Genomic DNA, 27363 nt, shown 5'->3' on the forward strand with positions numbered 1-27363 from the left:
GGTAGAATGGAGCTGGAATTCAGAAAATTTAGTTTGAAAACATATCTGTTCACAAACCTAAGGGTTCCTGATTGCTACAATCTATCATCAAATATTATGTAACTGCTAAGGAGGTAGGCGTGCTGTGTGAACAGCTCTTATCTTTTTGCCAAGCCCTCAGGCCACCACATCCAATGTCCAACATCTTCCTTCATCTCCAGAAGGAAACGATGTGTCTGCTAACACTGCAAATGTCAAAGATGGCATCTTTTCGCTCAGTGCCTGCACCTACTCCTCTAAAGGCCAGTTTAAAAAGTGACACTGCACTGCTATACTATCTTTTTAAAGGAAGACACAAAAAGCTTCCTCCTGAAGTTACTTTACAGAATATAGTAGGTCGTTTCACAGCTTGTACATGAAAAGTTCAGAATAGTTTACAAACACAAGAGATTTTGCAGATGCTGGGAAACTAGAGTAACACACGCAAAATGCTGAAGGAACTTAGCAGCATCTATGGAGAGGAACGAAGAATCAACATTTCTGGCCAAGACCCCTCATGAGAGTAGTTTATGCATACCTTAAGTGAGGAGGATTTAACAGTGATGCCCCTTCCTCAATTCAGATAATTAAGAGAATCCTAATTGATGGAGAAAAGCTTATCATAGTTGGGAAGATGGGGGAGAGAGGCAAGTTAGTAAAAACTGCAGGATATCATAATATTTTTGGCAAAGGTTGTTAAAGACATTAGGATCAGGTTGGTTTGATGGAAATAGTTCAGTCATGGTCCAGCTGAATGGTATAATAACATGGGGGTTGGGGAAAAAGTTGCAGAATTGTAAATGCTAGTCCTTAATTTCTGGAATGAATACGACTTGCTTAAAGTCATAGCTATGGCAGCATCAACACAAAGGAGCCGGTCACTGCTCTGAGTCATTTCAAATGAATCCTCTTCCTCAGGACGAGTCTGATGTCATTTTTAGAGTGGCTTGCTCTGAGAACACATCCCATTAACTGGGAAGGACAACAGAAAGGCATATCATGCAAGATCCAACCTTCAGTTGCATTAGAACACTAAACAGCTTCAGGTGACATTAAAGCTAAATTAAACTAAATCTCTGTGCACATGATCAATATCCCTCCATTCTCTGCATGCCCTGTGTCTGCCTGAATGCATCTTAAACACCAGTATTGTGTTGTCTACTACCACTGCTCCTGACCATGTGTTCCAGGTACTTAACACTCTCGGTGTATAAAAACATACTCTTTAAACTTACTCCCCTTCATCAAGCTATGTACTCTAGTAGTTAATAAATCTCACACACACACACGAGAGTGCTTGAAATGTGCTGGCAGAGGTGGTGGTGGGAAGCAAATATGACAGAGCTGGATTAAGATAGGCACATGGATATGCAGAGAATGGGGAGAAGTGGATGAAGTGCATACTGAAATGATTAGGTGTTATTAGTTTAATTAGTTAGTTAGCTTAATTATTGTTATACAGTACTGTACTATGCTAAAATCTAAAGCACATATATCTAACTCGGGTGCCTAAGACTTTTGCATAGTACTGTATTTGTCAATGTGGAGTGGACAGCGAGTTTGTAAATTTGGCAGGAGCAAAGGATGTTGGGAATAGTGAGGGTGGAACATCACAGGAGGGGTGTGGGAGAGGTGGCAGAGTAGGAATGCCAGGGGCGGGGGTGGCATGGGTGTAGGGTAGCGTAGTGGTTAGAACAATACTTTACAGTACCAGCGACCCAGGTTCAATTCGCACCACCGTTTGTAAAGACTTTGCATGTTCTCCCCCTGACCATGTGGGTTTCCTCTGGCTGTTCCAGTTTCCTCCCACAGTCGAAAGACCTACCAGTTGGTAGGTTCATTAGTCAATGTAAATTGTCCCGTGATTAGACGGGATTGCTGAGTGGCGTGATTTGATGGGCCAGAAAAGCCTATCTGTACTGTATCTCCATAATTAAAAACATAAAAACACCCAGCCCTTGAGACACCAAGCAAAGTCACTTGATTCCAAACAATTCGTTTATTACTCATTACAGAAGGTTTCTCTGGTGCTTCGTGCTCCCTCCCCTCTTCCTTACCCTGTTCCGAACCATTATTCCCCTCTCTCTGCCCCCTTCCCACTCACAATCCACAATGGAGACCCATGTCAGAATCAGGTCTTTCATCGCTCAAATACATCACGACATTTGTTTTGTAGCAGTACAGTGCAATACATAAAATTACTACAGTACTGTGCAAAGTTTGAGGCATAATATATATATAGCTAGGGTGCCCAAGACTTTTGCACAGTAATGTATGTTCCATCACAAACAACACAGATCCCTGGTTATAAATCCAGTCTAATGTAAAAAAATCAGAACTCTCCTGTGGGATTTGAATAAACAAAGATACCCCAAAGAGACAATTGGAAAGAATTACTGCTAACAGGTACTGGAAATGTAAATTTCTTATCAAAGCAATTTTTTCCCCCAGAAATATGTCCCTATCCATGACCTTTTGTTTTATAATTTTTAAAACAAGTTCTGCATTCTTCATCAAGCCATTCACTCACTTAGTATGAGCAACCAGTTTATCCAAAAATAGCACCGCTTTTGGATTTAAGTTCTGACAATAAAATTGGTAAACCACTGGAGCTCCAAGACATATATTAAGAACCTGGGTGTTCAACCTGCACTGTAGCAGAAGTTATTTGAGCAATTGCTGTTTCTTTGCACGCAAGTTGACCTGAAGGGAATTCATTCTTCCCATTTACTTAATGGAAGTTTTCCTGATTTCTGCAGTTTGTTATTTTATTAACAGGCTGGAGCAAGACAGAACAGGCTACAACTCTCCATCAGCTTAAATTAGCACAATGGCTAAGAGAAACCACATTAACTATGCCGGTTAAATATTCAGCTGAATGGTTTCTAAATACCTCCAGGCGATTCATGACGCATTTATATTAAGTTATGAACCATTTCAGCTCCCTTGACATTTTACTTTAAGAAGTGCTCCTGGCTGTCCTCACCAAGAACTTAACATAACATTCGAATCATTAAACATTTTTTTTGCAACTCTTCAATTTTCTGTCCAGAAGAAACTGAAGAACATTTCTGTACATGTGATTGACAGAGTCAGTAAATGATACTCACACAGCATAGGAAGTGGCCTCTGAACCCACAGTATCGTGTCACCATTTTCACCACTCCTCCCTCAACCCCCCCAAGATCAAACACATCTGTACACGAGCAGCAATTTCCACAGGCCAACTAGCCTTCAAATCTGCATGATTTTTGGATTGGGGGAAAAGTAAAGTTCCTGGAGGAAACAGAGAGGATGTTCGAACTCTGCACAGACAAGACCCAAAGACAGGTTGGTCCCCAGATCTCTAGTGCTGTGAGGCAAGGGCTCTACCCACTGTAGCACTGTGCTACTTAAACAACAAATGGAGAGTTTTGGCCACAAGTGCCTACAAAACACTCAATGGACACCACATGTTGCTTGCTGAGCTGTGCTGGTATTAAAACTTCCATGACTTTCTTTTACGTCTCTTTGTAATCTTTACTCTCACTACCTTTGTAACTTCCAGACCTTCAAGAAATTTGCACTCCACCAATGCTGATCTCCTGCATTAACCCTGATTTTAGTTGCTGCACTTTTGCCAATCATGGCTCCAGACACCTTTAGCTGCTGGCTTGTGTTTGATGCCTTAGTATGGTTTACCACTAAATTGTATTGAAATCTCCCAAATCATTGAATTAAATACTAGGATGACTAGTAATCATTTTAAAAGTACTTAACAACTGACAGTACCCAAAATTCAACTTCTCAGCAGTGTCTTTAGTAGGGTCTATTTAAGTTAAAGTTTGTGACAATTGACAAAACTGCCCTCTCTTGGAATCATCCATTTTTAGATGAAGTGGAAACTGAAATAATTTGAATTGCATTCAATCAAAAAATGGGTCATGATGCTATGGAAAAAGGGGCAATAATATTTCAACCTCAGTTCCTAATCGATACCTTGCTAAATTTATCAAATTTATATCTGTGAGCATCTGTAGTGAGATGCTGAAGATGTTCTATAGGTCAGTTGTGGAGAGCGCCCTCTTTGTGGTGGCGTGTTGGGGAGGAAGCATTAAGAGGAGGGACGCCTCACGTCTTAATAAGCTGGTAAGGAAGGCGGGCTCTGTCGTGGGCAAAGTACTGGAGAGTTTAACATCGGTAGCTGAGCGAAGGGCGCTGAGTAGGCTACGGTCAATTATGGATAACTCTGAACATCCTCTACATAGCACCATCCAGAGACAGAGAAGCAGTTTCAGCGACAGGTTACTATCGATGCAATGCTCCTCAGACAGGATGAAGAGGTCAATACTCCCCAATGCCATTAGGCTTTACAATTCTACCGCCAGGACTTAGAACATTTTAAAAGCTATTATTAATGCTTTTTGAGATAGTGATTTAGATGCATATCATTTTTTTTTTTACTGAGTTAAGTATTGTATGTAATTAGTTTTGCTACAACAAGTGTATGGGACATTGGAAAAAGTTGAATTTCCCCATGGGGATGAATAAAGTATCTATCTATCTATCATAGCTCTGGATGGCAACTGCTTTGCATGACATCACAAGACATTGCAGAGAGCTGTGGTCACACCTAAGATTAAGAAACCAGCGTCCCACCTTTAGGCTCTGTTTACACTTCTTGGGGCCTCGGCAAAGCAACCAACATCATCAGTTCTTTCTCCTTTCTGCCCCCTCACATCCAGCAGAAATTACAAAAGCCTAAAACAGCTTCTTTGACTTGGTGACTGCTCAAGAACAGTTTCTGTCTGCTGTTATAAGATTATCAAATGGTCCCCTAATACAATAGATGGGCTCTTGACCTCACAATCTGCTTTGTTATGGACTAGCACCTTATTGTCTGCCTTCACTCCACTTTCTCTGTAACTGTAACACTTTATTCAGTATTCTGTTATTGTTTTCCCTTGTACTATCTCAATGGACTAATGTGATGAAATGATCTGTATAGATAGCGTGCAAAACAGCTTTTCACTGTTCCTCGGTGACCATGACTAAAATAAACCAATTTAACAATTTACTTTTGACGTCAAACTGAATTGCTTAGGATCTCATGACTAATCTAGACACCAAGTTATAAATTTTGAAACAGAAATAATCTTTTTTCAAATAAAAGGGGCACAATTTAACAAATCAAAGAATCATAGAAACATATTCATTCTGTTCTTGTTAATAAACTAGTACAAACACTCACCTTTGACATCACTGAAATTGAGTTCAGAGAAGCAGTCACCAAGATCGATTAACGTGCCTTCAGATTTACATCGTGGAAGTCCACTTGTATTGGTGGAGCGAATTCTTTGAGCTGCCATAGTTACCTCAGTTCAGATCTCAAAGGTGCACATCAAACTGTTGTTCATTGGTAGCCACTTTCAAAGGCTGGAAACCAGCTCAACAACTACTGTACTTCCTTCTGCAATCAGACCATCTGCAAGAATTAAATCACAAAACAGTCCTTAAAAATGTATCAAAATTTATGGACAAATACAAACCATCACTATATCACATAGTCTGAACAAGTCAGTTCCAGTGGTAAACAAGCCCATAAATGGAAGACAGGAGCCCAAATTTACATAAAAATAAATTTGACTTTCATTTGCTGTTGCCAAGATGCTTTATATAATTCATTAGCTTGGGTCACCACACTTATGGATGCAACAGAAAACACTTCAGCATTAATCATTACGGCCAAAGAAAGAATAGCAAATACCAGCCAATAAATGGACTAAAGATCCTTTGGCTTTTGTACTGAGTAAAGTCTGCAATCAATTACAATAGGTTACAAGCTACAGATTTTAGTAGTATAACCTCTACAAGAAAGAAATGAAGAAATCACCATCATTTCCACAACCTAATAGCTAGTAGCATATAACAAAGGTCCAGAAGGATATTCTCCAACTGACTTCTTTGTACAAGGCTAGTGAAACACCAGACCCATTAGACCATACAAGGCCATCGGCCACATAAAAGATTATTGCATTGCAGTCTGTTGTAAAATCAAAGATTTTGCTCTGTCAGATCTTAACCTCTTGAAACCAAATGTACTGCCCTCACTGTTGTCCTGAGATCAGATGGTTTGAATCTTGGTCAGTGTTAGTACCAACTCAAGGGATTTGGAAGGGAACGCGGTAAGTAATAATACCTCAGTTACACTGCAAAGACACCCTGATCTGTAGAACTCTCCTCAATAGGTGTATGTAAACTACTCATGTGTTTATTTTTTCTTAAAATGAGCTAAGACCTGAGCAAGATATAGGATTGACCAACACTGAGATAAAAAAGGATTTCAAATTATTGTCACATGTCCCAAGATACAGCGAAAAGCTTGCCTTGCATGCTGTTCATACAGATCAGATCACATGGAATCTGCTGTCTAACAGTTCAGGTAACAGTATTACAGCACCTGGATTCCATTCCTCCTGCTGCCTGTAAGGAGTTTGTACGCTCTCTCAGTGATACGTGGGTTTTCCTGGGTGCTCCATTTTCCTTCCACATACCAAGTACATACGGATGAGCAAGTTAATTGGTCACATGGGCGTAACTGGATGGCATGGGTCATTGGGCCAGAAGAGCCTGTTACCATGTGGCAAGTCTCTAGATCTAAGATCAAAACACAGCGCATTGAGGTAGAACTAAACAGCGCAGAATAAAGTTAACAGGTCAAGAGTTCAACTTGTCATACCAGGAGCTGTCTAATAGTCTCATAGCAGCTAGGTAGAAGCTTGGTATGTGCTTTCAGGCTTTTGTATCTTAGATGGAGGAGGGGAGAAGAGAGAAACCTTCTCAGTCCTCTGCACAGACTCTGACATTAGGCTGTTCTGCCACATTACCAAAAGTAAATGAGCGCACACTCTGAAACAGAAGACACACTGATGCACAGTAAAGTAATCAGATCTGTGCCTTTTCTTCAAAATAATGCACTTCACATTGACGGCGCCAGTTTCTGTTACCTTGAAAACAAGTGAAATTCTGAATCGTCACCAGGCCTCAAAAGGCTCTAATTTCCATAATAATAGAAATGATGAAATGACATTCAATGGCACCAAGCCATGACTGAAGCAGTGTGTGATGTTTATGCTGAAAATGTGTGGTAGAAATGTGAGTAGTAAAACAGCTCTCACCGTTAGAATTAAATATTGGAGATGCAATATACAGCTTTAAATAAGGTTGATGTGACGTAAGCTCTTTCAATAATGTCAAGAGATTTCAGGAATGAAAAGTCCAAATGAATATCAATAATTGCACAAAAGTTCCCAAAAACAAATTTAAATTATGGTCAACAAGAGCCCAAAGTGATTTTTAAACTGGTTAGTTAAAAAGATACAGAAATCAGCGCTGCAAAATTGAACAGACCATGACTGGTTTGAAAGTGTGCCTGTGCTTACCACATTGAACTTCTGATAGACTCCATCCTTCCATGACTAATACCCAGATTGTTTTTCAAGTTCCATTTTCAATGAATTGTGATTCTGGTCAGTGAGTCTACCTCCACCCCCATAATGTCAGCCGACTCCACTGAGACCCAGTACATCAGCGCTCCGAAAACATTACTTCCATACTTGACCAAGCAAAGTTCTTCTGGCTGTTTTCCGCCCCCTTTGTAAATTTGAGTATATAGTCGGCCTTCCTTATCCACAAGTTCCGCATGCGCAAATTTGACCAACCGCGAATCAAGAAAACCCGGAAGTGCTATTCCAGCACTTGTTGTTCAAGCATGTAGACTTTTTTTCTTGTTATTATTCCCTAAACGATGCAGTATAACACCTATTTTACATAGCATTTCCATTGTATTAGGTATTATAAGTAATCTAGAGATGATTTAAATTATACGGGGGGATGTGCGTGGGTTATCGTGGATTGGGATCGAAAAAAATCAGAAGTTCTCTTACTATACAAGTCAGAACAGGTACATCCGGTATTATTTAGCGTCAGTTAGTCAAACATTTGTCTTAGTATATAGTATATATTTTATCTTTCTATGCATATAAAACATTTAAGAATGTATGTTTCAGCGCCGGGTCCAGGAAGTTCCCGAGTTCAATCCAGTGACAGACCACTTCCGAGCGCGCTCTCCTTACGTGCCTGGTTGATGTGGAGGATCAAAAACCCAAAACCCCAAAACCCAATAATTAAACCACTGCATTGCTTAGTAATAATTGTAGCTTTCATCAGGGCAGGACCTTTCTCACTTTATTCTTTAAAATTGTTCCGATCGTTGACCGACTGTAGCCTAACACTTTTCCAATGACCAATGGCATTTCACCTCTTTCCGATCGCTTTATTATTTCCACTTTATTTTCAATCGTGATCGTGATTATTTTTGTGAACAGGAACACTGTGGATTCAGATCTCTGCCGCCGGGTCCTGATGTCCACCTCACTGAGGCAGGTTAAATAAGGCCTGGGGGTCCGCTGGGTCCTAAGGTCCACCGCACTGAGACAGGTTGAATAAGGGACTTGAGCATCCGCGTTTTTTGGTATCCGTGAGAGGTCCCAAGATCAATCCCTCGCAGATAAGGAGGGCTGACTGTATTCATTTACCTCCGTTAATAACTGTCCACTACCTTTAGACAACCTTCTTGAAGGCAACCCGCAATCTTCAGTGTTTGCGACACTATGCTGGTGCTGTAAATATCCGTGACTGCAATCACAGATTGGCAACTGATTTTCCCAGTCTACTTGCATATTGAAATCCCACCTCATTAGATAGATAGATAGATACTTTATTCATCCCCATGGGGAAATTCAACTTTTTTCCAATGTCCCATACACTTGTTGTAGCAAAACTAATTACATACAATACTTAACTCAGTAAAAAAAATATGATATGCATCTAAATCACCATCTCAAAAAGCATTAATAATAGCTTTAGAAAGTTCTTAAGTCCTGGCGGTAGAATTGTAAAGCCTAATGGCATTGGGGAGTATTGACCTCTTCATCCTGTCTGAGGAGCATTGCAGCGATAGTAACCTGTCGCTGAAACTGCTTCTCTGTCTCTGGATGGTGCTATGTAGAGGATGTTCAGAGTTATCCATAATTGACCGTAGCCTACTCAGCGCCCTTCGCTCAGCTACCGATGTTAAACTCTCCAGTACTTTGCCCACGACAGAGCCCGCCTTCCTTACCAGCTTATTAAGACGTGAGGCGTCCCTCTTCTTAATGCTTCCCCAACACGCCACCACAAAGAAGAGGGCGCTCTCCACAACTGACCTATAGAACATCTTCAGCATCTCACTACAGACACTGAATGACGCCAACCTTCTTAGGAAGTACATTCGACTCTGTGCCTTCCTGCACAAGGCATCTGTGTTGGCAGTCCAGTCTAGCTTCTCGTCTAACTGTACTCCCAGATACTTGTAGGTCTTAACCTGCTCCACACATTCTCCATTAATGATCACTGGCTCCATATGAGGCCTAGATCTCCTAAAGTCCACCACCATCTCCTTGTTCTTGGTGATATTGAGACGCATTATCGTAACATTGCCCTCTTTACATAGCTTTTCCATCTCCCATTGTAATTTATATCCCACATCCTGGTTACTGTTCTGAAGCCTTAATATAATTCCCATCAGGGTCTTACAATTTCTTAACACTAATCACAAGAATTCTCCATCTTCTGATCCTATGTCACCTCTTTCTAAGGATTTGATTTCATTTTTTACCAACCCCCTCTGCTAGCTACCCATCCTTTCGATGTTTATACTTGGATGTTAAGCTCCCAACTATGATTTTCTTTCAGCCTTGACTCAGTGATCCCCACAACATCATAGCTGTCAATCTTTAACTGCACTACAAGATCATTTACCTTAGTCCGTATACTGCATGCATTCAAATATAACAGCTTCTGTCCTGTATTCATCACTGGTTTCTTGATTTTGCTGCCACGTTACACTTCAACCCATTGCACTGACTGCAGTTTTGCCCCATCATCTGCCTGTCCTTCCTGACAGTTTCACTACACACTGCATCAACTTGTATACCAGCTGCCCCATTCTCATCCTCATCACTCCAGTTCCCATCCCCCGACAAGTTCATTTAAACCCTCCCTGGCAGCACTAGAAAACCAGCCTGTAAGGAAATTGGTCTCACATCCCAGCAAAACATTCCCTCGATAGGCTCTCAGACTTACTGCTGCCGAGCTCTCAACATACCAATTACTGCAACCACACTAGCCAGCATAACAGAGCACGACGACGTAAATCTCATTACCAATCACAATTCCTTGTTGCTCTTTGTGAAACTAAAGACTTTATGAAATGTCCCCATCTGCTTTAATTATTTCCTTGCAACTGTTGTGACAGATTGCTAAATAAATCTTGCCCAGGGACTCTGACGTGGCACCCTGACCTGCTTCATGAGGTTGATGCATTCTCTGGTTGAGTGAATTAGATCCTACCAGGTGACCTGGAGGTCACACCTGGGGTTCTGGAAATCAATCCACCGTCTGCTGCAGCTGACGAGCACCCATGTGCCCTGGAAGGCAAGCCGTGCAGTCGTCCCAGGAATGGAACACCAAACTTTTCCCATTTCTGCATGCATTGTAACTGCAAGGCTAGCCGTAACTTTACAAGACTATGTCTCCTGAAGATAAACATTGAGAAGAACAGTACGGTATAGGCTCTTCAACCCATGTTATTATGTGAACCAAATAAACCTCCTTCACGATCAATCTAACCCTTCCCTCCTACAAAGCCCATAATCATCCGTTTCTCATTCATCCAAGAACCTAACTAAGAATCTTTTATTGGATCAGCCTCTACTGCCTCTTGCAGTGAGTTTGAGGCAGCCACCACTCTCCATGTAAATGACCCACCTCTAACATCCCCTCCCCCCATCAGAGTTTCTTCCCATCACCTTAAATGGACATCCTCTGGTGTTGGCCACAACCACTCTGAGCACCAGGCACCTCCTGTCCACTCTATCAATACCTCTCATAACCTTACACTGTACACCTCCATCAAGTCGCCTCTCACCCTCCTTCACTCCAAAGAGAAAAGCCTTAGCTGTTCAACCTTTCCTCAAAAGACATCTTCTCTAATCCAGGGAGGATTCAGATAACTCTCCGAAGCTTCCACGTCCTTTTTCAATTTTCTGCACGTTTAGAAAATAATCTATGCTTTTATTCCTTCTACCAAAGTGCATGACTATACATTTCCTGACACCTTATTCCATTTGCCACTTTTTTGCCCGTTCTCCTAATCTGTCCTTCTGCAGCCTCCATTCTTCCTCAACACTACCTGCCCATTCACCTGTCTTCGTATTGTCCGCAAACTTGGCCACAAAGACATCAATTCCATCATCCAAATTATTGACATACAATGTAAAAAGCAGTCCCAACATCACCTCCATGGAACATCACTAGTTACAGGCAGCCGATCAGAAAAGACTTCCTTTATTCCCACTCTTTGCCTCATGACAATCAGTCAATGCTCTATCCATGCTAGAATCCTGTCGTACCATGGGCTCCAATGTTCTAATTTGTAATGACCAGTGTGCACAAAAATTAAAAGCAAGCAAAATACTACCAATGAGAACTTAGATCTCCTCTGGGTTTCATCATTTTCACACTTGTTTGCACGCTCACAAAAGATATGCAACAGGCCTGTAGCTGGTAATGAAGGATTTTCTCGCCCAAGCTTTTGTACATCATCCATATGTGACTTGCTTGCGAAAAGACCATTTAAAGTCAAGTTTCCAATTATCACTCCACTTCTTCCCACTTGCAAATTGTCCAGCTACACTTGCCTGGGAACAATACACCCAGCTAACACCAGTTTCTCTACTGTACATAAATATTTCTCATAGCTGCACACTCCTGACACAAGCTTTCGGTGTAGCAGATTGTACTGTTTCATCAAGCCATTCTGCTTTAAATAAACTAGCAGTTCTTTTATGCATCCCACGCTGGGATTCAACATAAAAATCAATAATTTCTTTTAAAAATATATAAATAAGCCAGTTCTAAAATCTCCAGACAAATCATCGCAAACTCCACGTTGTCAGCACCATCCGTGTCAGAAACTGAAAAGGAAATGTGATTGTGTACAGTTGTGAAATATACTTAACATGCCAACGAGGTAGAGGGTGACAACCTTTTGTGCTCAGTGCACATTCCTTTGTGTGCTAGTAGCAACAGATGTGTGTGCGCACACACGTGCACACCTTGGAGGGAACACTGATGGGCTCTTATTAAGCAACCTCATGTGCAATAGTTTGTCAAAGACCTTCTGAAAATGCCATTACACAACTTCCACCGATTCTCCTTTGTCTATCCTGTTTGTTATTTCCTCAAAGAATTTTAACAGATTTGTCAGGCAAGATTTTCCCTTCAGGAAACCATGCTGACTTTGGCCTATTTTACCATGTGCCTTCAAATATCCTGAAACCTCATCCTTTACAATTGACTCCGGTGTCTTCGCAACCACTGAGGTCAAGCTAGCGGTCTACAATTTCCTTTCTTCTGCCTCCTTCCTACTTGGAGTGGAATTTGCAATTTACCATTCCAGAATCAAGTAATTCTTGAAAGATAATGCCTCCACAATCTCTTCAGCTACCTCTTTCAGATCCTTGGGTTGTTTCACAAGCACCTTTTTCCTGGTAATAGCAAATGCACTCACTTCTGCCTGATACTCTCAAATCTCTGGCATACTACTAGCATCTTCAATGAAAAATACTGATTCAGTTCATCCGCTATTTCCTTGTCCCCCAATTACTACCTCGCTAGCATCATTTTTCATCACCCTTTTCAATTTTCTCCCCTCTTCTACACTGAAACTGATCCCACTGACTGCAATTTTGCCCTATCTCAGCCTGTCCTTCCTAACAGTCTCACTACACACTGTCTCAGCTTGTAAACTAACAGCCCCATCCTCAGCCCTATCACTCCGGTTCCCATCCCCCTGGCAAATTAGTTTAAACCCTCCAATACTGCTCCAGCAAACCTGCCCACAAAGATATTGCTCCTCCTCAGGTTCAGGTGTAACCCATCCTTTTTGTACAGGTCGTACTATCCCCAGAAGAGATCACAATGATCTAGAAATCTGAACCCCTGTCCCCAGTTTCTCAGCCAGGCATTCATCTGCCAAATCATCCTATTCTTACCCTCAATGGCACATAGCACAGGCAGCAATCCAGAGATGACTACCCTGAAGGTCCTGCTTTTCAGCTTTCTACCTAGCTACCTAAATTCTCTCTTCAAGAACTCATCACTTTTCCTACCTATGTCATTGGTGCCAATATATACAAAAACATCTGGCTGCTCACTCTCCCCCTTTAGAATGTGTGGACCCAACCCAAGATGTCCCTGACCCTGGCACCTGGGAGGCAACATACCATCCGGTTATCTCTATCGCGTCCACAGAAGCAGAATTTTATAGAGTTGTAACATTACCTCATGGCTCTGAATTCAATCCTCCCCTCCCCCCATCGAAGGGCAGCACTCTTAACCACCCTATCAACTTGAACAGCAACTTTGAGGGACCTGTGGACGGAAAGTGCTCAGTAAACGCACTGTGCATGCACACAAGCATTGCCTTGTCATTCTGCTGTCGTGTGCTAAGTGTGCACACTTCAATGTCTTCTCTGCCTGGTATATTCTTATTACGGGTTGTTTTTCTGGTGTCTTTCCTGCCATACACGGTAGAATATTCCATTTCTTTAGTAATGGATGAGTAACTGATGTGTATATACTGTTTGTATACCGTATTTGAGGCAGATACTTCCTTTTATTTTGTAATATGATTGTAATGACATTGTGCGGTGCTTCATATTCCAATTCCTGTGTAGCTTTGTTAAATCTGTGGGTAATTAAAGATTAGTCCTAGTGCCTAATAAATGGGCTCATCGCCTTAAGAATGAGAGATAGGCTGCCGGGAGTTCACACTGAACAAGAATCCATATGGAGCTATTAAAAAAAAACACAAAATGCTGGCAGAACTCAGCAGGCCAGACAGCATCTATGGGAGGAGGTAGTGACAACGTTTCTGGCCGAAACCCTTCATCAGGAGTGAAGTAACATGGGATGGTCGAGGGGGGATAAGAAGTGGGGGGAGTGATAAAATAGAGAGCTAGGAAGAGATAGGCTGGAGGGAAATCGGCTAGTGGGAAGGTGGAGAATTATGGGAAATAAAAGAGAAAGAAAAGTAGGGCTGGGGGGAGATTATAGTGAGGGGGAAAAAGAGAGAGAGAACCAGACTGAAATAATAGATAGGGATGGGGGTGAGGGGGGGGGCAGGGGTATCAACAGAGGTCTGTGAGTTGAATGTTCATGCCGGCAGGTAGGAGGCTACCTAGGTGGGAGATAAGGTATTGCTCCATCGACCTGCGTGTGGCCTCATCTTGATGGTAGAGGAGGCCATGGACAGACATGTCGGAGTGGGAGTGGTCTGTGGAATTTAAGTGTGTAGCCACAGGGAGATCCCGCCACTGCTGGAGGACTGAGCGCCAGTGTTCGGCGAAACGGTCTCCCAGTCTGCGGCGGGTCTACCCAATGTATAAATGGCCACATCGGGAGCACCGGATACAGTATATCACCCCAGCTGACTCGCAGGTGAAGTGGTGCCTCACCTGAAAGGATTGTCTGGGGCCTGGGATGGTGGTGAGGGAAGAAGATAGATAGATAGATAGATAGATACTTTATTCATCCCCATGGGGAAATTCAACTTTTTTTCCCAATGTCCCATACACTTGTTGTAGCAAAACTAATAACATACAATACTTAACTCAGTAAAAAAATATGATATGCATCTAAATCACTATCTCAAAAAGCATTAATAATAGCTTTTAAAAAAAAGTTCTTTAGTCCTGGCAGTTGAATTGTAAAGCCTAATGGCATTGGGGAGTATTGACCTCTTCATCCTGTCTGAGGAGCATTGCATCGATAGTAACCTGTCGCTGAAACTGCTTCTCTGTCTCTGGATGGTGCTATGTAGAGGATGTTCAGAGTTTTCCATAATTGACCGTAGCCTACTCAGCGCCCTTCGCTCAGCTATCGATGTTAAACTCTCCAGTACTTTGCCCACGACAGAGCCCGCCTTCCTTACCAGCTTATTAAGACGTGAGGCGTCCCTCTTCTTAATGCTTCCTCCCCAACACGCCACCACAAAGAAGAGGGCACAAAGAAGTGTGGGGGCAGGTGTAGCTCTTCTTCCGTTTGCAGGGATGAGTGCCCGGAGGGAGGTCCGTGGGGAGGGATGAGGGGGGGATGAATGGACAAGGGAGTCGCGTAGGGAGCGATCCCTGCGGAAAGCCAAGAGTGGGGGGGAGGGGAAGATGTGGCTGGTGGTGGGATCACGTAGGAGGTGGCGGAAGTTACGGAGGATTATACGTTGGATCTGTAGGCTGGTAGGGTGATAGGTGAGGACCAGGGGGACTCTATCCCTGGTGGGCTGGCAGGGGGATGGGGTGAGGGCAGAGGTGCGTGAAATACGGGAGACGCGATGGAGGGCATAGTTGATAGTGGATGAAGGGAAGCCCCTTTCTTTAAAAAAGTCACCTTCTACCACCACTCTTCTCCGCCTTGCGGAATTAGTCCTCAACCTTAACAATTTCTCCTATGGCTCCTCCCACTTCCTCCAAACTAAAGGTGTAGCCATGGGCACCCGCATGGGTCCTAGCTATGCCTGCCTTTTTGTCGGCCATGTGGAGCAATCTATGTTCCAAGCCTACACCGGTATCTGTCCTCCTCTTTTCTTACGTTATATCGACGACTGCATCGGCGCTGCTTCCTGCACACATGCTGAGCTCGTCGACTTCATTAACTTCGCCTCCAACTTTCACCCTGCCCTCAAATTCACCTGGTCTATTTCCGACACCTCCCTCCCCTTTCTAGATCTTTCTGTTTCTAACTCTGGAGACAGCCTATCCTCCGATGTCTACTACAAACCTACTAACTCCCACAACTACCTAGACTATTCCTCCTCCCACCCTGTCTCCTGCAAAAATGCTATCCCTTTCTCTCAATTCCTCCGCCTCTGCCGCATCTGCTCTCAGGATGAGGCCTTTCATTCTAGGACAAAGGAGATGTCTTCCTTTTTTAAAGAAAGGGGCTTCCCTTCATCCTCTATCAACTCTGCCCTCCATCGCGTCTCCCGTATTTCACGCACCTCTGCCCTCACCCCATCCCCCCGCCAGCCCACCAGGGATAGAGTCCCCCTGGTCCTCATCTATCACCCTACCAGCCTACAGATCCACCATATAATCCTCCGTAACTTCCGCCACTTCCTACGGGATCCCACCACCAGCCACATCTTCCCTTCCCCCCCACTCTTGGCTTTCTGCAGGGATCACTCCCTATGTGACTCCCTTGTCCATTCATCCCCCCCATACCTCCCCACCGACCTCCCTCCGGGCACTCATCCCTACAAACGGAAAAAGTGCTACACCTGCCCCCACACTTCTTCCCTCACCACCATCCCAGGCCCCCAACAGTCCTTTCAGGTGAGGCACCACTTCACCTGCGAGTCAGCTGGGGTGATATACTGTATCCGGTGCTCCCGATGTGGCCATTTATACATTGGGGAGACCCGCCACAGACTGGGAGACCGTTTCGCCGAACACCGGCGCTCGGTCCTCCAGCAGTGGCGGGATCTCCCTGTGGCCACACACTTCAATTCCACAGACCGCTCCCACTCCGACATGTCTGTCCATGGCCTCCTCTACCGTCTAGATGAGGCCACACGCAGGTCGATGGAGCAATACCTTATCTCCCGCCTGGGTAGCCTCCTACCTGCCGGCATGAACATTCAACTCACAGACCTCCATTGATACCCCTGCCCTCCTCCCATCCCTATCTATAATTTTAGTCTGGTTCTCTTTCTCTCTCTTTTTCCCCCCTCGCTATAATCTCCCCCCAGCCCTACCTTTCTTTCTCTTTTATTTCCCATAATTCTCCACCTTCCCCCTAGCCCATTTCCCTCCAGCCTATCACTTCCTAGCTCTCTATTTTATCCCTCCCCCCATTTCTTATCCCCCCCTCGACCATCCCATGTTACTTCACTCCTGATGAAGGGTTTCGGCCCGAAACGTCGTCATTACCTCCTCCCATAGATGCTGTCTGGCCTGCTGAGTTCTGCCAGCATTTTGTGTTTTTTTTAATTTATTTCCAGCATCTGCAGATTCACTCGTGTTGCATATGGAGCTATTATTGTGTTTTCTTGTAGCTATCATTTTGTAAATATTGGCATTTTCTTTATACTATTTTCAGTAATTTTTGATGCACCTAATAAACAAATTTGCACAAAAGTGCAAAGTTACTCCAGCTATTTTTTCCTTTCATCATAACCCACGCATCTAACATATGGTGGCAGTGGTATGATGAGTATTCGCAAAAGGGTGCGTTCAACTCGGAAACCTTCTGAAACTAAAAATTAAGCAGATACCTGGAAAACAGCAGAGATCTCAGAGGAGGAAGAACTTCAGCCCAGGGCCTAATTCAGGCCAGAAGCAGAAGGGCCTTCAAAGTGGCACCACCTCCAAGCCCTCCCTGGAAAACCTTTTCAGAATCTTTTTGTCTGTCCAGCAGAGGAGAGATGACACCCTTCAAAGCCTGTGGAAGGGTCCAACAAAGTGATATTATTAGGAAATCTCTCCTCAGGTTCGAGAGGATGGCATGGATATGGCAATGGCCAGAGGAGGATTGGGCCTGCCAGCTAGTGCCACTACTGACAGGTAAAGCTCTCGAAGCCTAACCTGCAATGGATGAAGAGAAAACAAACAAGAGAAAAACTGCAGATGCTGGAATTCTGAGCAACACACATAAAATCCTGGAGGAACTAGGCAGGCCAGGCAGCAAGTACAGTTGACGTTTTGGGCCAAAGCCCTTTACAGTCGACGTTTTGGGCCGAATCCCTGCTGCTGAGCTCCTCCAGCATTTTGTGTGCGTTGCTTGGATCTCCCGGTGTGGCCTCTGGTATATCGAGGCCCGACGTAGATTGGGGAGACATCTTTGCCGAGCATCTATGCTCCATCCGCCAGAACAAGTGGGATCTCCCAGTGGCCACCCATATTAATTCCACTTCCCATTCCAATACGTCCATCCATGTCCTCCACTATTGGGATAAGGCCATCTTAGGTTGGAAGAACAACACCATATATTCCGTTTAGGTAGCCTCCAACCTGATGGAATGAACATGGATTTCTCAAACTTCCAGTAGTGCCTCTACCCCTCCTCCCCAGTTCATAATTTCCCATCCCTTTGTCTCTCTCTCATGTTATCTCCTTGCCCGCCCAATGCCTCCCTCTGGTGCTCCTCCCCTCCCCCTTTTTTCTCTTTCTTCCATGTCTATCTTTTTCACCAATCAACTTTTCAGCTCTTTGCTTCATCCCTCCCCTTCCAGGGTTCACCTGTCAACTGGCATTTCTCTCTCCCCTCCCCCTACTCCTCAGTATTTTTTCTCCAGTCCTGCCAAAACAGTAACTGTACTTTTCCATAGATGCTACCTGGCCTGCTGAGTTCTTCCTGCATTTTATGGATGAAGAAAGGTCCAACAACTATGCTGATCTGAAGGAATGCATCTGGCTAAATCTGACATCTCAGCAGAAACCTATCAGCAACACTTCTGTTCCAGTACTCTAGCAGCAGGGGAGTCATCACTGCGATGTATCATCGCCTGGTATATCCTGGTGCCTAGAAACAGAGCAATTCAGAGGGAGCGAGCCCGAGCTGCCAATAATTCACACTGGACAAATCATGAAGCTTTTAATGTCTTTTTCTGGTAGTTATCTTTTTGTAAGTCGTGGAGTTTTTTTTCTGCTATTTTCGCTAAATTTTGTCAGTTTGATTTTTGACACACTGAATAAGATCCCTTGCATGAAAGTATCAAATGATACCAGCTATCTTCAGTCAAAACCCACTCCTTGATCCCTCTATTCCTCCTGCCACTGACCCTGTACTCCATCTTCAAGTTCAATCTTCCAAAGTGTGCCACTTCACACTTCTCCAGACTGAACCTCATCTGCTACTTCTGTCCAGCTCTGTATCCTATCAGCGTCCTGTTATGACATATCAAACTTCATATTATCTGCAACCCATCAGTCCACTTCCTCATCTAAGTCATTTATTAAAAAATCACCAAGAGCACTGGTTAAACATTCCAAGTGTGGCCTGTCCAATGTTTTATACAGCTTCAGGATGACTTGTCAACATTTGAACTGCCAGTTCAGGGAGTTAGGTATTAATTTAAAGGGCAGGACATCCAAGTTTGTGATCTCAGGATTGCTACCCGTGCCATGTCCCAGCGAGGCTAGAATTAGGAAGATTACACAGTTTAATACATGGCTAAGGAGTTGGTGTAGGAGGGAAGGTATAAGAATTTTGGATCATTGGGCTCTCTTCCAGGGAAGATGGGACTTGTACAGAGGGGACAGATTGCACCTGAACTGGAGGGGGACTAATATCCTAGCTGAAAGGTTTGTTAATTCTGCAAGGTGTGGTTTAAACTAGAGTTACAGGGGGAAGGGAATTAGAATAAGTGGGAATCTGTGGAATTCTTTGCCACAGGCAGCTGTGGAAGCCAAGTCTTAATGTATATTTAAGACAGAGGTTGACAGATTCTTGATTGGTCAGGGCATGAAGGGATATGGGGAGAAGGCAGGAGGCTGAGAGGAAGATTGGATCTGACATGATGAAATGGCAGAGCAGACTCGATGGGCCAAATGGCCTAATTCTGCTCCTAAATCTTATGAAGAATTTCAACCCAAAACACTGACTGTCAATTTCCCTTTACAGATACTGCTGTCCTGCTAATTCCTCGAGCATTTTTTTACTTCAAATTCCAGCATCTGTAGTCTTCTGCCTCTCTTTAGGTTGGCATTTGAGTTACTTGTCTTGGTGGCTTTTCATTTGATTTTGCTCCTGTAACAACACCACATAAGTAAGGGTAAATGTTGTGGTATGGACCAGTTGGCCAAAGGGCTTGTTTCTGTGCTCTATGAACCAGGACCAGCAACTTCAAAGCTTGCTTGAAAGAACTCCAAAAAGACCAGAAGCCAGTGCAATAGAAAAATTGTACCAAACAATGCAGAATACCAAAAGCTTTCAAACTTGGGTTTAAATCTTGCTAATCTGCATTTTGTTGTATTCAACTCCAACAACTACAGAATTACAAGCTGGCTGGAATCCCATAAACACGCTGCTGTAACCTTTCAGATGGAGCCAGATGCCCAATTGACCGTGTGCACAATGCAACTTAATATTTATACCTGTGATTAAGAACTTTGGATCTTCCATCTATTATGTCAAACTAGTTTTACCAAGTCTTGTCAGAAGTAATTTACTTGTAGAGAATGATCTGCTTCTACAGCCAAGGCTGTCATGGTGTTCCATTCTAATTTGTCTTTAGCTCAAATTAACAGCTCCTTTACCCTAGACAGGAAGTTTGGAGGGGGTGTGGTAGTGGGTGGTGGGGCAAATCTCACATAAGTAAGAACTGCAGGCAGTAAATCTCAGTTAACTGCTCATCCACGAACTCATAGCTATTCCTGTGTCTGTTCTGTTTAATCCAGAGCAGCACAAACAAAATACTGGTGGAGTTCAGCAGGTCAGGCAGCATCTATGGAAATAAATAAATAGTCGACGTTTCAGGCCAAGACCCTTCTTCGAGACTAGAAAGGAAGAGGGGAAGTAGCCAGAATAAGGTGGGGGGGGGGGAAGAGGGTGAGGAGGACCAGATAAAAGGTGATAGTGGGGGTGGGTGAATTAAGTAAGAAGCTGGGAGATAATAAATAGAAAAGGCAAAAGACTGGAGAAGAAAGAATCTGACAGGAGAGAAGAGTGGATCATGGGAGAAAAGGAAGGAGGAAGGGCACGGGGAGGGGGGAGGTGATAGGGAGGTAAGGAAAAGAGATGAAAGGTCAGAGTAGGGAAATGAAGAGGGGGGAAGGGGGAAGAGGGAAAAATACCAGAAGTTGCAGAAATCTATGTTCATGCCATCAGGTTGGAGGCTACTGAGATGAAATATGAGTTGTTCCTCCAACCTGAGAGTGGCTTGCCTCATCATGTCAGAAGAGAGGGCCATGGCCAACATGTTGGAACAGGAACAGGGATAGGAATTGAAATAGTTGGCCACCCGGTAATTCCACTTTGCAGATAGAGATGAAGTGATCAACATTCACATAGCTTTCATTTAAAGGAGCCAAAAGGCTATCAAACTCAAACTTCGAATAAACTCAATTACTATAAACATCACCCTTCTGAGCAGAGGAGTTGGAAGATTTACATTACCACTTTATAAAACATTGGATGGGCCACAGCTGGAGTATTGTGTATATAGTTATGGAAAACAGTGATTACACAGGAGAGTGTACTGAGAACATTGTTTAAAAAAAAATCATGAACAGTACAATTAGAACATAGATCATAGAAATCTACAGCACATTGCAGGCCCTTTGGCCTACAATGTTGTGCTGACCATGTAACCTACTCTAGAAACTGCCTAGAATTTCCCTAGCACATAGCCCTCTATTTTTCTAAGCTCCATGTTACTATCTAAGAGGCTCTTAAAAGACCCCATTGCATCCGCTTCCACCACCGCCACTGGCAGTGCATTCCACACACCTACCACTCTCTGTGTGAAAAACTTACTCCTGACATCCGCTCAGTACCTTTTTCCAAGCACCTTAAAACGATGCCCCCTCATGTTAGCCATTTCGATCCTGGGAAAAAGCCTCTGGCTATCCACACGATCAATGCCTCTCATCATCTCATTCACTTCTCATCCTCTGTTGCTCCAAGAAGAAAAGGCCAAGTTCATTCCTTCTCGTAAGGCATGCTCTCCAATCCAGGCAACATCCATGTAAATCTCCTCTACACTCTCTCTATAGCATCCACATTCTTCTTGTAGTGAGGTGACCAGAACTGAACACAGTACTCCAAGTGGGGTCTAACTGTCTTAAATAGCTGTAACATTACCTTACGGCTCTTGAACTCAATCCCACGGTTGATGAATGACAAAACACCATACACCTTCTTAACAACACTGTCAACCTGCGCAGCAGCTTTTGAGTGTCCTATGGACATGGACCCCAAGATCCCTCTGATCCTGCACACTGCCAAGAGTCTTACCATTAATATTATATTCTGTCTCCAAATTTGATCTACCAAAATAAACCACTTCACACTTATCGAGGTGGAAGTCCATCTGCTACTTCTCAGACTAGTTCTGCATCCTATCGATGTCACGCTGTAACCTCTGACAACCCTCCAGACTATCCACAACACCCCCAAACTTGTGTGATCAGTAAACTTACTAACCCACCCTTCTATTTCTTCATCCAGGTCATTTACACAGGGTGAGGAAAGATTCTCCATGCAATATTTCTTCTTAAATCAGTTCAAAAGATCATAGAACTATTTCTACTGCCACTATTCATGTGTAGTTGTTATTTCAAAGTACTATTATCAGCTTCATTTGTCACATGCACATCGAAACATAGTGAAAGCCATCATTTTGTGTCAATGACCAAAACAGTCTGCAGATTGTGCTGGGGCAGCCTACAAGTGTCACCACATAGCACGTACATGCCTATAACTCACTAACCCTGACACTGTCTTTGGACTGTGGGAGGAAACCCATACAGTCAAGGGGAGAATGTACAAACCCCAGATAGCGATTGCTGGCACTGTGAAGTCATTGCGTCACCACTGTTACACTAACCGCAACACTACTGTGCCACACAGTGAGTGGTTCTGTAATTTTAACTGGCGAAATAGACACAAAAAAAACCAAGAAAATTTGATTCCTTTCTATTCAGCATTGGTCTAGTTTTTAAAATTAGAGTACACATCATATTGGCTTTAATGTCACTAATATTTCCCCATTCTGCTCCAGCTATTAGTGTCAATTTCCAGTTCTTCCATCCCCATTTTCAGAATTTTTTTTCAAATATTACTTTTTATGTCCATTATGTCCTTCACAAATTTTATTGTACGGCTCATGTTCTGATCGCATTGCTCGGTCATTTTAAGCAAATAGTGTGTAATGTTGTAAATCTGAAGTGAAAAGGATGGGAGAAATATTCAGCAGATCAAGCAGCATTTGTGGGAAGGATTAATATTTCAGGTCAGTAAGCTTGCTTTGGTCAGGACTGCACTAGAGCAGAGAGGGTAGGCTATGACAAACCATCATGAATTAAACAATGGTAAAATACTGGCAATAACAGGCTGTTCTCTTTGCAACTGGATTAATTGCAAAAAAGCCCTAAACTTTGTTCTCAGTTGTTTATGGGACTGTCCTATGTGCATCCATTGAGATGCCGCAGGCAAGTGTGACATTCCCACATTTGAAAGAAACTTCTGTTAACTATACATCTGATTTGAATTGTTTCAGTTCATTTACATATTTTTGGTTACTTTTATGTAACTTGATTGGGAGGTGGTGGAGAGGATGCCTTGGGCAAGCAAACCAGACAGTGCAGAGATATTGAGGGTGTGAAGGGAAATACACCTCAGATGATGTAACTTGTAACACCACAGTGGGGAATTTCTCTGTTAAGGTGTTGATGGAGAGTTGCCGCTTGTCTGAGCACAAAGGGAGAAAACACGACATTCAATATATTTCCAGAATAAAGGGGCACTGGTGACAGTGACGATAATAAGGAAGATCACATTGTTTTAAGTGACTCTGATGTTATAGGTAAAATTTATATTTTAAAAAACTATCCTACAGCCTAGAGATTTTTCTAGTAAAATGACCATTTTGTTTTTAATGAGTGAAGTTGCTGTAGCTTCCTACTCCTCTGCCGTGACAGTCATTTGTGTGATTTTGGACTACAGTCTGTCTACCTGGCTTCCACGTCTCCAAATGCAGCACTACCAGCAAGTACTCTTAATTTTATATTTCAAAGAGTGGAGGCAATGAAGAAAGCGGTGGTGAGGGAGGGGCTGAGGGACCAGTTCTGGTTTGCCTAACTGGATGTGGTAGTCAAAGAGAATGTGCAGAAGAGTTTCATCAGTATTTGTCAGGAACGGTGAACAGTAAAAGGAAGAAGGAATTGGATAGGCTGGGTTTATTTTCACTGAAATGTAGTAGGCTAAGGGGTGACCTCACAGCGAACTATAAAATTGTGAGTGGTATTAACAGGAAAGATAGACCATAAGACAGAGGAGCAGAATTAGACCATTCAGCTCGTGATCTGCCATTCCATCGTGGCTGATATATTCGCTCTCCCAATGCCACTCTCCTGTCTTCTCTCTGCAACTTTCAATGCCTTTACTAATCAAGAACCTATCAACCCCCACTTTAAATATACACAATGACTTGCTCTCTGCGGCTGTCCGTGGCAATGAATTCCACGTTCACCACCCTCCGGCTAAAGAAATTCCTTCTCATCTCTGTTCTAAAGGAATGTCCTTGTATCCTGAGGCAGTACCCTCTGGTCCTGGACTCTCTCGCTATTGGAAACATCCTCTCCATGTTTCAATAGGTACATTTAGTATCAGAAAAATGTATACAATATACATCCTGAAATTATTTTACTTTGCAAACCTCCACGTAAACAGAGGAGTGACACAAAGAATGAATGAGTTAAATGTCAGAACCTCAAAGCCCCCCCAACTCCCCCCTCCCACTCATAAGCAGCAGCAGAACAACAATCCCCCAACCCCACCAGCAAAAAGCAACAGCACACCCAACCTAGCACTCAAGCAAAGCATCAATAAAGACACAGACCAAAACTACTGTTTCACCTTGTAACTTGACATACCACAGGCTCTCTCTCTCGCTAGTAAGGGAAAAAGAGGTGTCCCCTTTCACAGCAAGAGAGGAGACATAACAAAACAACTCGCTCATTTATGGTGTTAAAAGTCTGTTGTGTCACTTTGTCTGAACTCAGGTCCACTCTAACAAGGCTTTTCAATATTCAACATTTATCCCCTCCACACCCCCCCCCCCCACCCCGATTCTTCTAAACCCGAGTACAGGCTTCTTGGATCATTCGCATGAACCTCCACTGTCAGCACATTGGTCAGTCTTTTATCCCCGGTGCAGGGGAGTCGAGAACTAGAGGGCACTGGTTGAAGAATGAAAGGGGAGAAATTTAAAGGAAATCTGAGGGGAGTCTTCACACACAGAGTGGTGGGTCCATGGAACAAGCTACCAGGAAGTGGTTGTGGCAGATGTATTATAGTTAAGGAAGAGGTATAAGGGATTATTGTACCTAAGCCTGAGTGAAAAATAAAGAAAACTTAACTCACCTGAAGTTAACCCCTGCCTTTAGTTGGATCACCTTCAAAATACTACAGTGAAAAAATTAATTTACTGAACCAAAGTAGTACGAGTCATTTGTCTTGACAAGGGAAGGGTGTACAAAAACCAACAGAAATTCATAGAAACATAGAAAACCTACAGCACAATACAGGCCCTTCGGCCCACAATGCTGTGCCGAACATGTACTTACTTACCAAGGGTCATCCATAGCCTTCTATTTTTCTAGGCTCCATGTTCCTATCCAGGAGTCTCTTAAAAGACCCTATTGTATCCGCCTCCACCACTGCCCCCAGCAGCCCATTCCCCGCACTCACCACTCTCAGCATCTTACCCCTGACATCTCCTCTGTACCTACTTCCAAGCACCTTATAACTGTGCCCTCTCATGTTAGCCATTTCAGCCCTGGGAAAAAGCTTCTGACTATCCACACAATCAATGCCTCTCATCATCTTGTACACCTCTATCAGGTCACCCCTCAGGCTCCGCTGCTCCAAGGAGAAGAGGCTGAGTTCACTCAACCTATTGTAATAAGGCATGCTCCCTAATCCAGGCAACATCCTTGTAAATCTCCTCTGTACCCTTTCTACAGTTTCCACATCCTTCCTGTAGTGAGGTGACCAGAACAGAGCACAGTACTCCAAGTGGAGTCTGACCAGGGTTCTATATAGCTGCAACATTATCTCTCTGCTCCTAAACTGAACTCCACGATTGATGAAGGCCAATGCACCATACGCCTTCTTAACCACAGAGTCAACCTGCGCAGCTGAGTGTCCTATGGACTCGGACCCCAAGATCGCTCTATCCTCCACACTGCCAAGAGTCTTACCATTAATACTATATTCTGTCATTTGACTTACCAAAATGAACCACCTCAGACTTATCTGGGTTGAACTCCATCTGCCCAGTTTTGCATCCTGTCAATGTCCTGCTGTAACCTCTGACAGCCCTCCACACTATCCACAACACCCCCAACCTTTGTGTCATCAGCAAATTTACTAAGCTATCCCCCAACTTCCTCATCCAGGTCATTTATAAAAATCACGAAGAGAAGGGGTCCCAAAACAGAACCCTGAGGCACAGCACTGGTGACCGACCTCCATGCAGAATATGACCGGTCTACAACCACTCTTTGCCTTCTGTGGGCAAGCCAATTCTGGATCCACAAAGCAAGGTCCCCTTGGATTCCATGCCTCCTTACTTTCTCAATAAGCCTAGCATGGGGTACCTTATCAAATGCCTTGCTGAAATCCATATACACTACATCTACTGCTTTACCTTCATCAACGTGTTTAGTTACATCCTCAAAATGTTCAGTCAGGCTCGTAAGGCACGACCTGCCTTTGACAAAGCCATGCTGACTATTCCTAATCATATATGCCTCTCCAAATATTCATAAATCCTGCCTCTTGGGACCTTTTCCATCAACTTACCAACCACTGAAGTAAGACTCATTGGTCTATAATTTCCTGGGCTAAATCTTCTCCCTTTCTTGAATAAAGGAACAACATCTGCAACCCTCCAATCCCCTAGAACCTCTCCAGTACCCATTAATGATGCAAAGCTCATTGCCAGAGGCTCAGCTATCTCCTCCCACAGCTATCTGCCTCCCACAGTAGCCTGGGGTACATCTCATCCAGTCCCGGTGACTTATCCAACTTGATGCTTTCCAAAAGCTCCAGCACATCCTCTTTCTTAATGTCTATATGCTCAAGCTTTTCAGTCCTCTGTAAGTCATCTCTACCATCGCCAAGATCCTTTTCCGTAGTGAACACTGAAACAAAGTATTCATTAAGTACATACCTCTGCTATCTCCTCCAGTTGCATACACACCTTTTCACTGTCACACTTGATTGGTCCTATTCTCTCACATCTTATCCTTTTGCTCTTCAAATACTTGTAGAATGCTTTGGGGTTTTCTCTAATCCTGTCTGCAAAGGCCTTCTCATGGCCCCTTCTGGCTCTCCTAATTTCATTCTTAAACTCCTTTCTGCTAGCCTTATAATCTTCTAGATCTCTATCATCACCTAGTTTTTTGAACCGTATGAAGCTTCTCGTTTCTTCTTGACTAGATTTTCAACAGCCTTTGTACACCACGGTCCCTGCACCCT

The 27363-nt window shown here is 43.5% G+C and overlaps 1 protein-coding gene across 1 annotated transcript in view; it reads right to left on the minus strand.

Annotated features, from left to right (window-relative positions):
* The window catches only part of LOC140728259 (SH3 domain-binding protein 4-like), an 87454-nt gene that overhangs the window by 38532 nt on the left and 21559 nt on the right, over window positions 1-27363 (minus strand). Inside the window, exon 2 of the mRNA XM_073046749.1 lies at window positions 5249-5482. Within this exon, the coding sequence (XP_072902850.1) occupies window positions 5249-5366 (118 nt within the window). The 5' untranslated portion in view covers window positions 5367-5482. The remainder of the gene's footprint in view (window positions 1-5248; window positions 5483-27363) is intronic.

This window comes from Hemitrygon akajei, chromosome 5, assembly GCF_048418815.1.
Source record: "Hemitrygon akajei chromosome 5, sHemAka1.3, whole genome shotgun sequence".
NCBI classification, from domain to species: Eukaryota; Metazoa; Chordata; class Chondrichthyes; order Myliobatiformes; family Dasyatidae; genus Hemitrygon; species Hemitrygon akajei.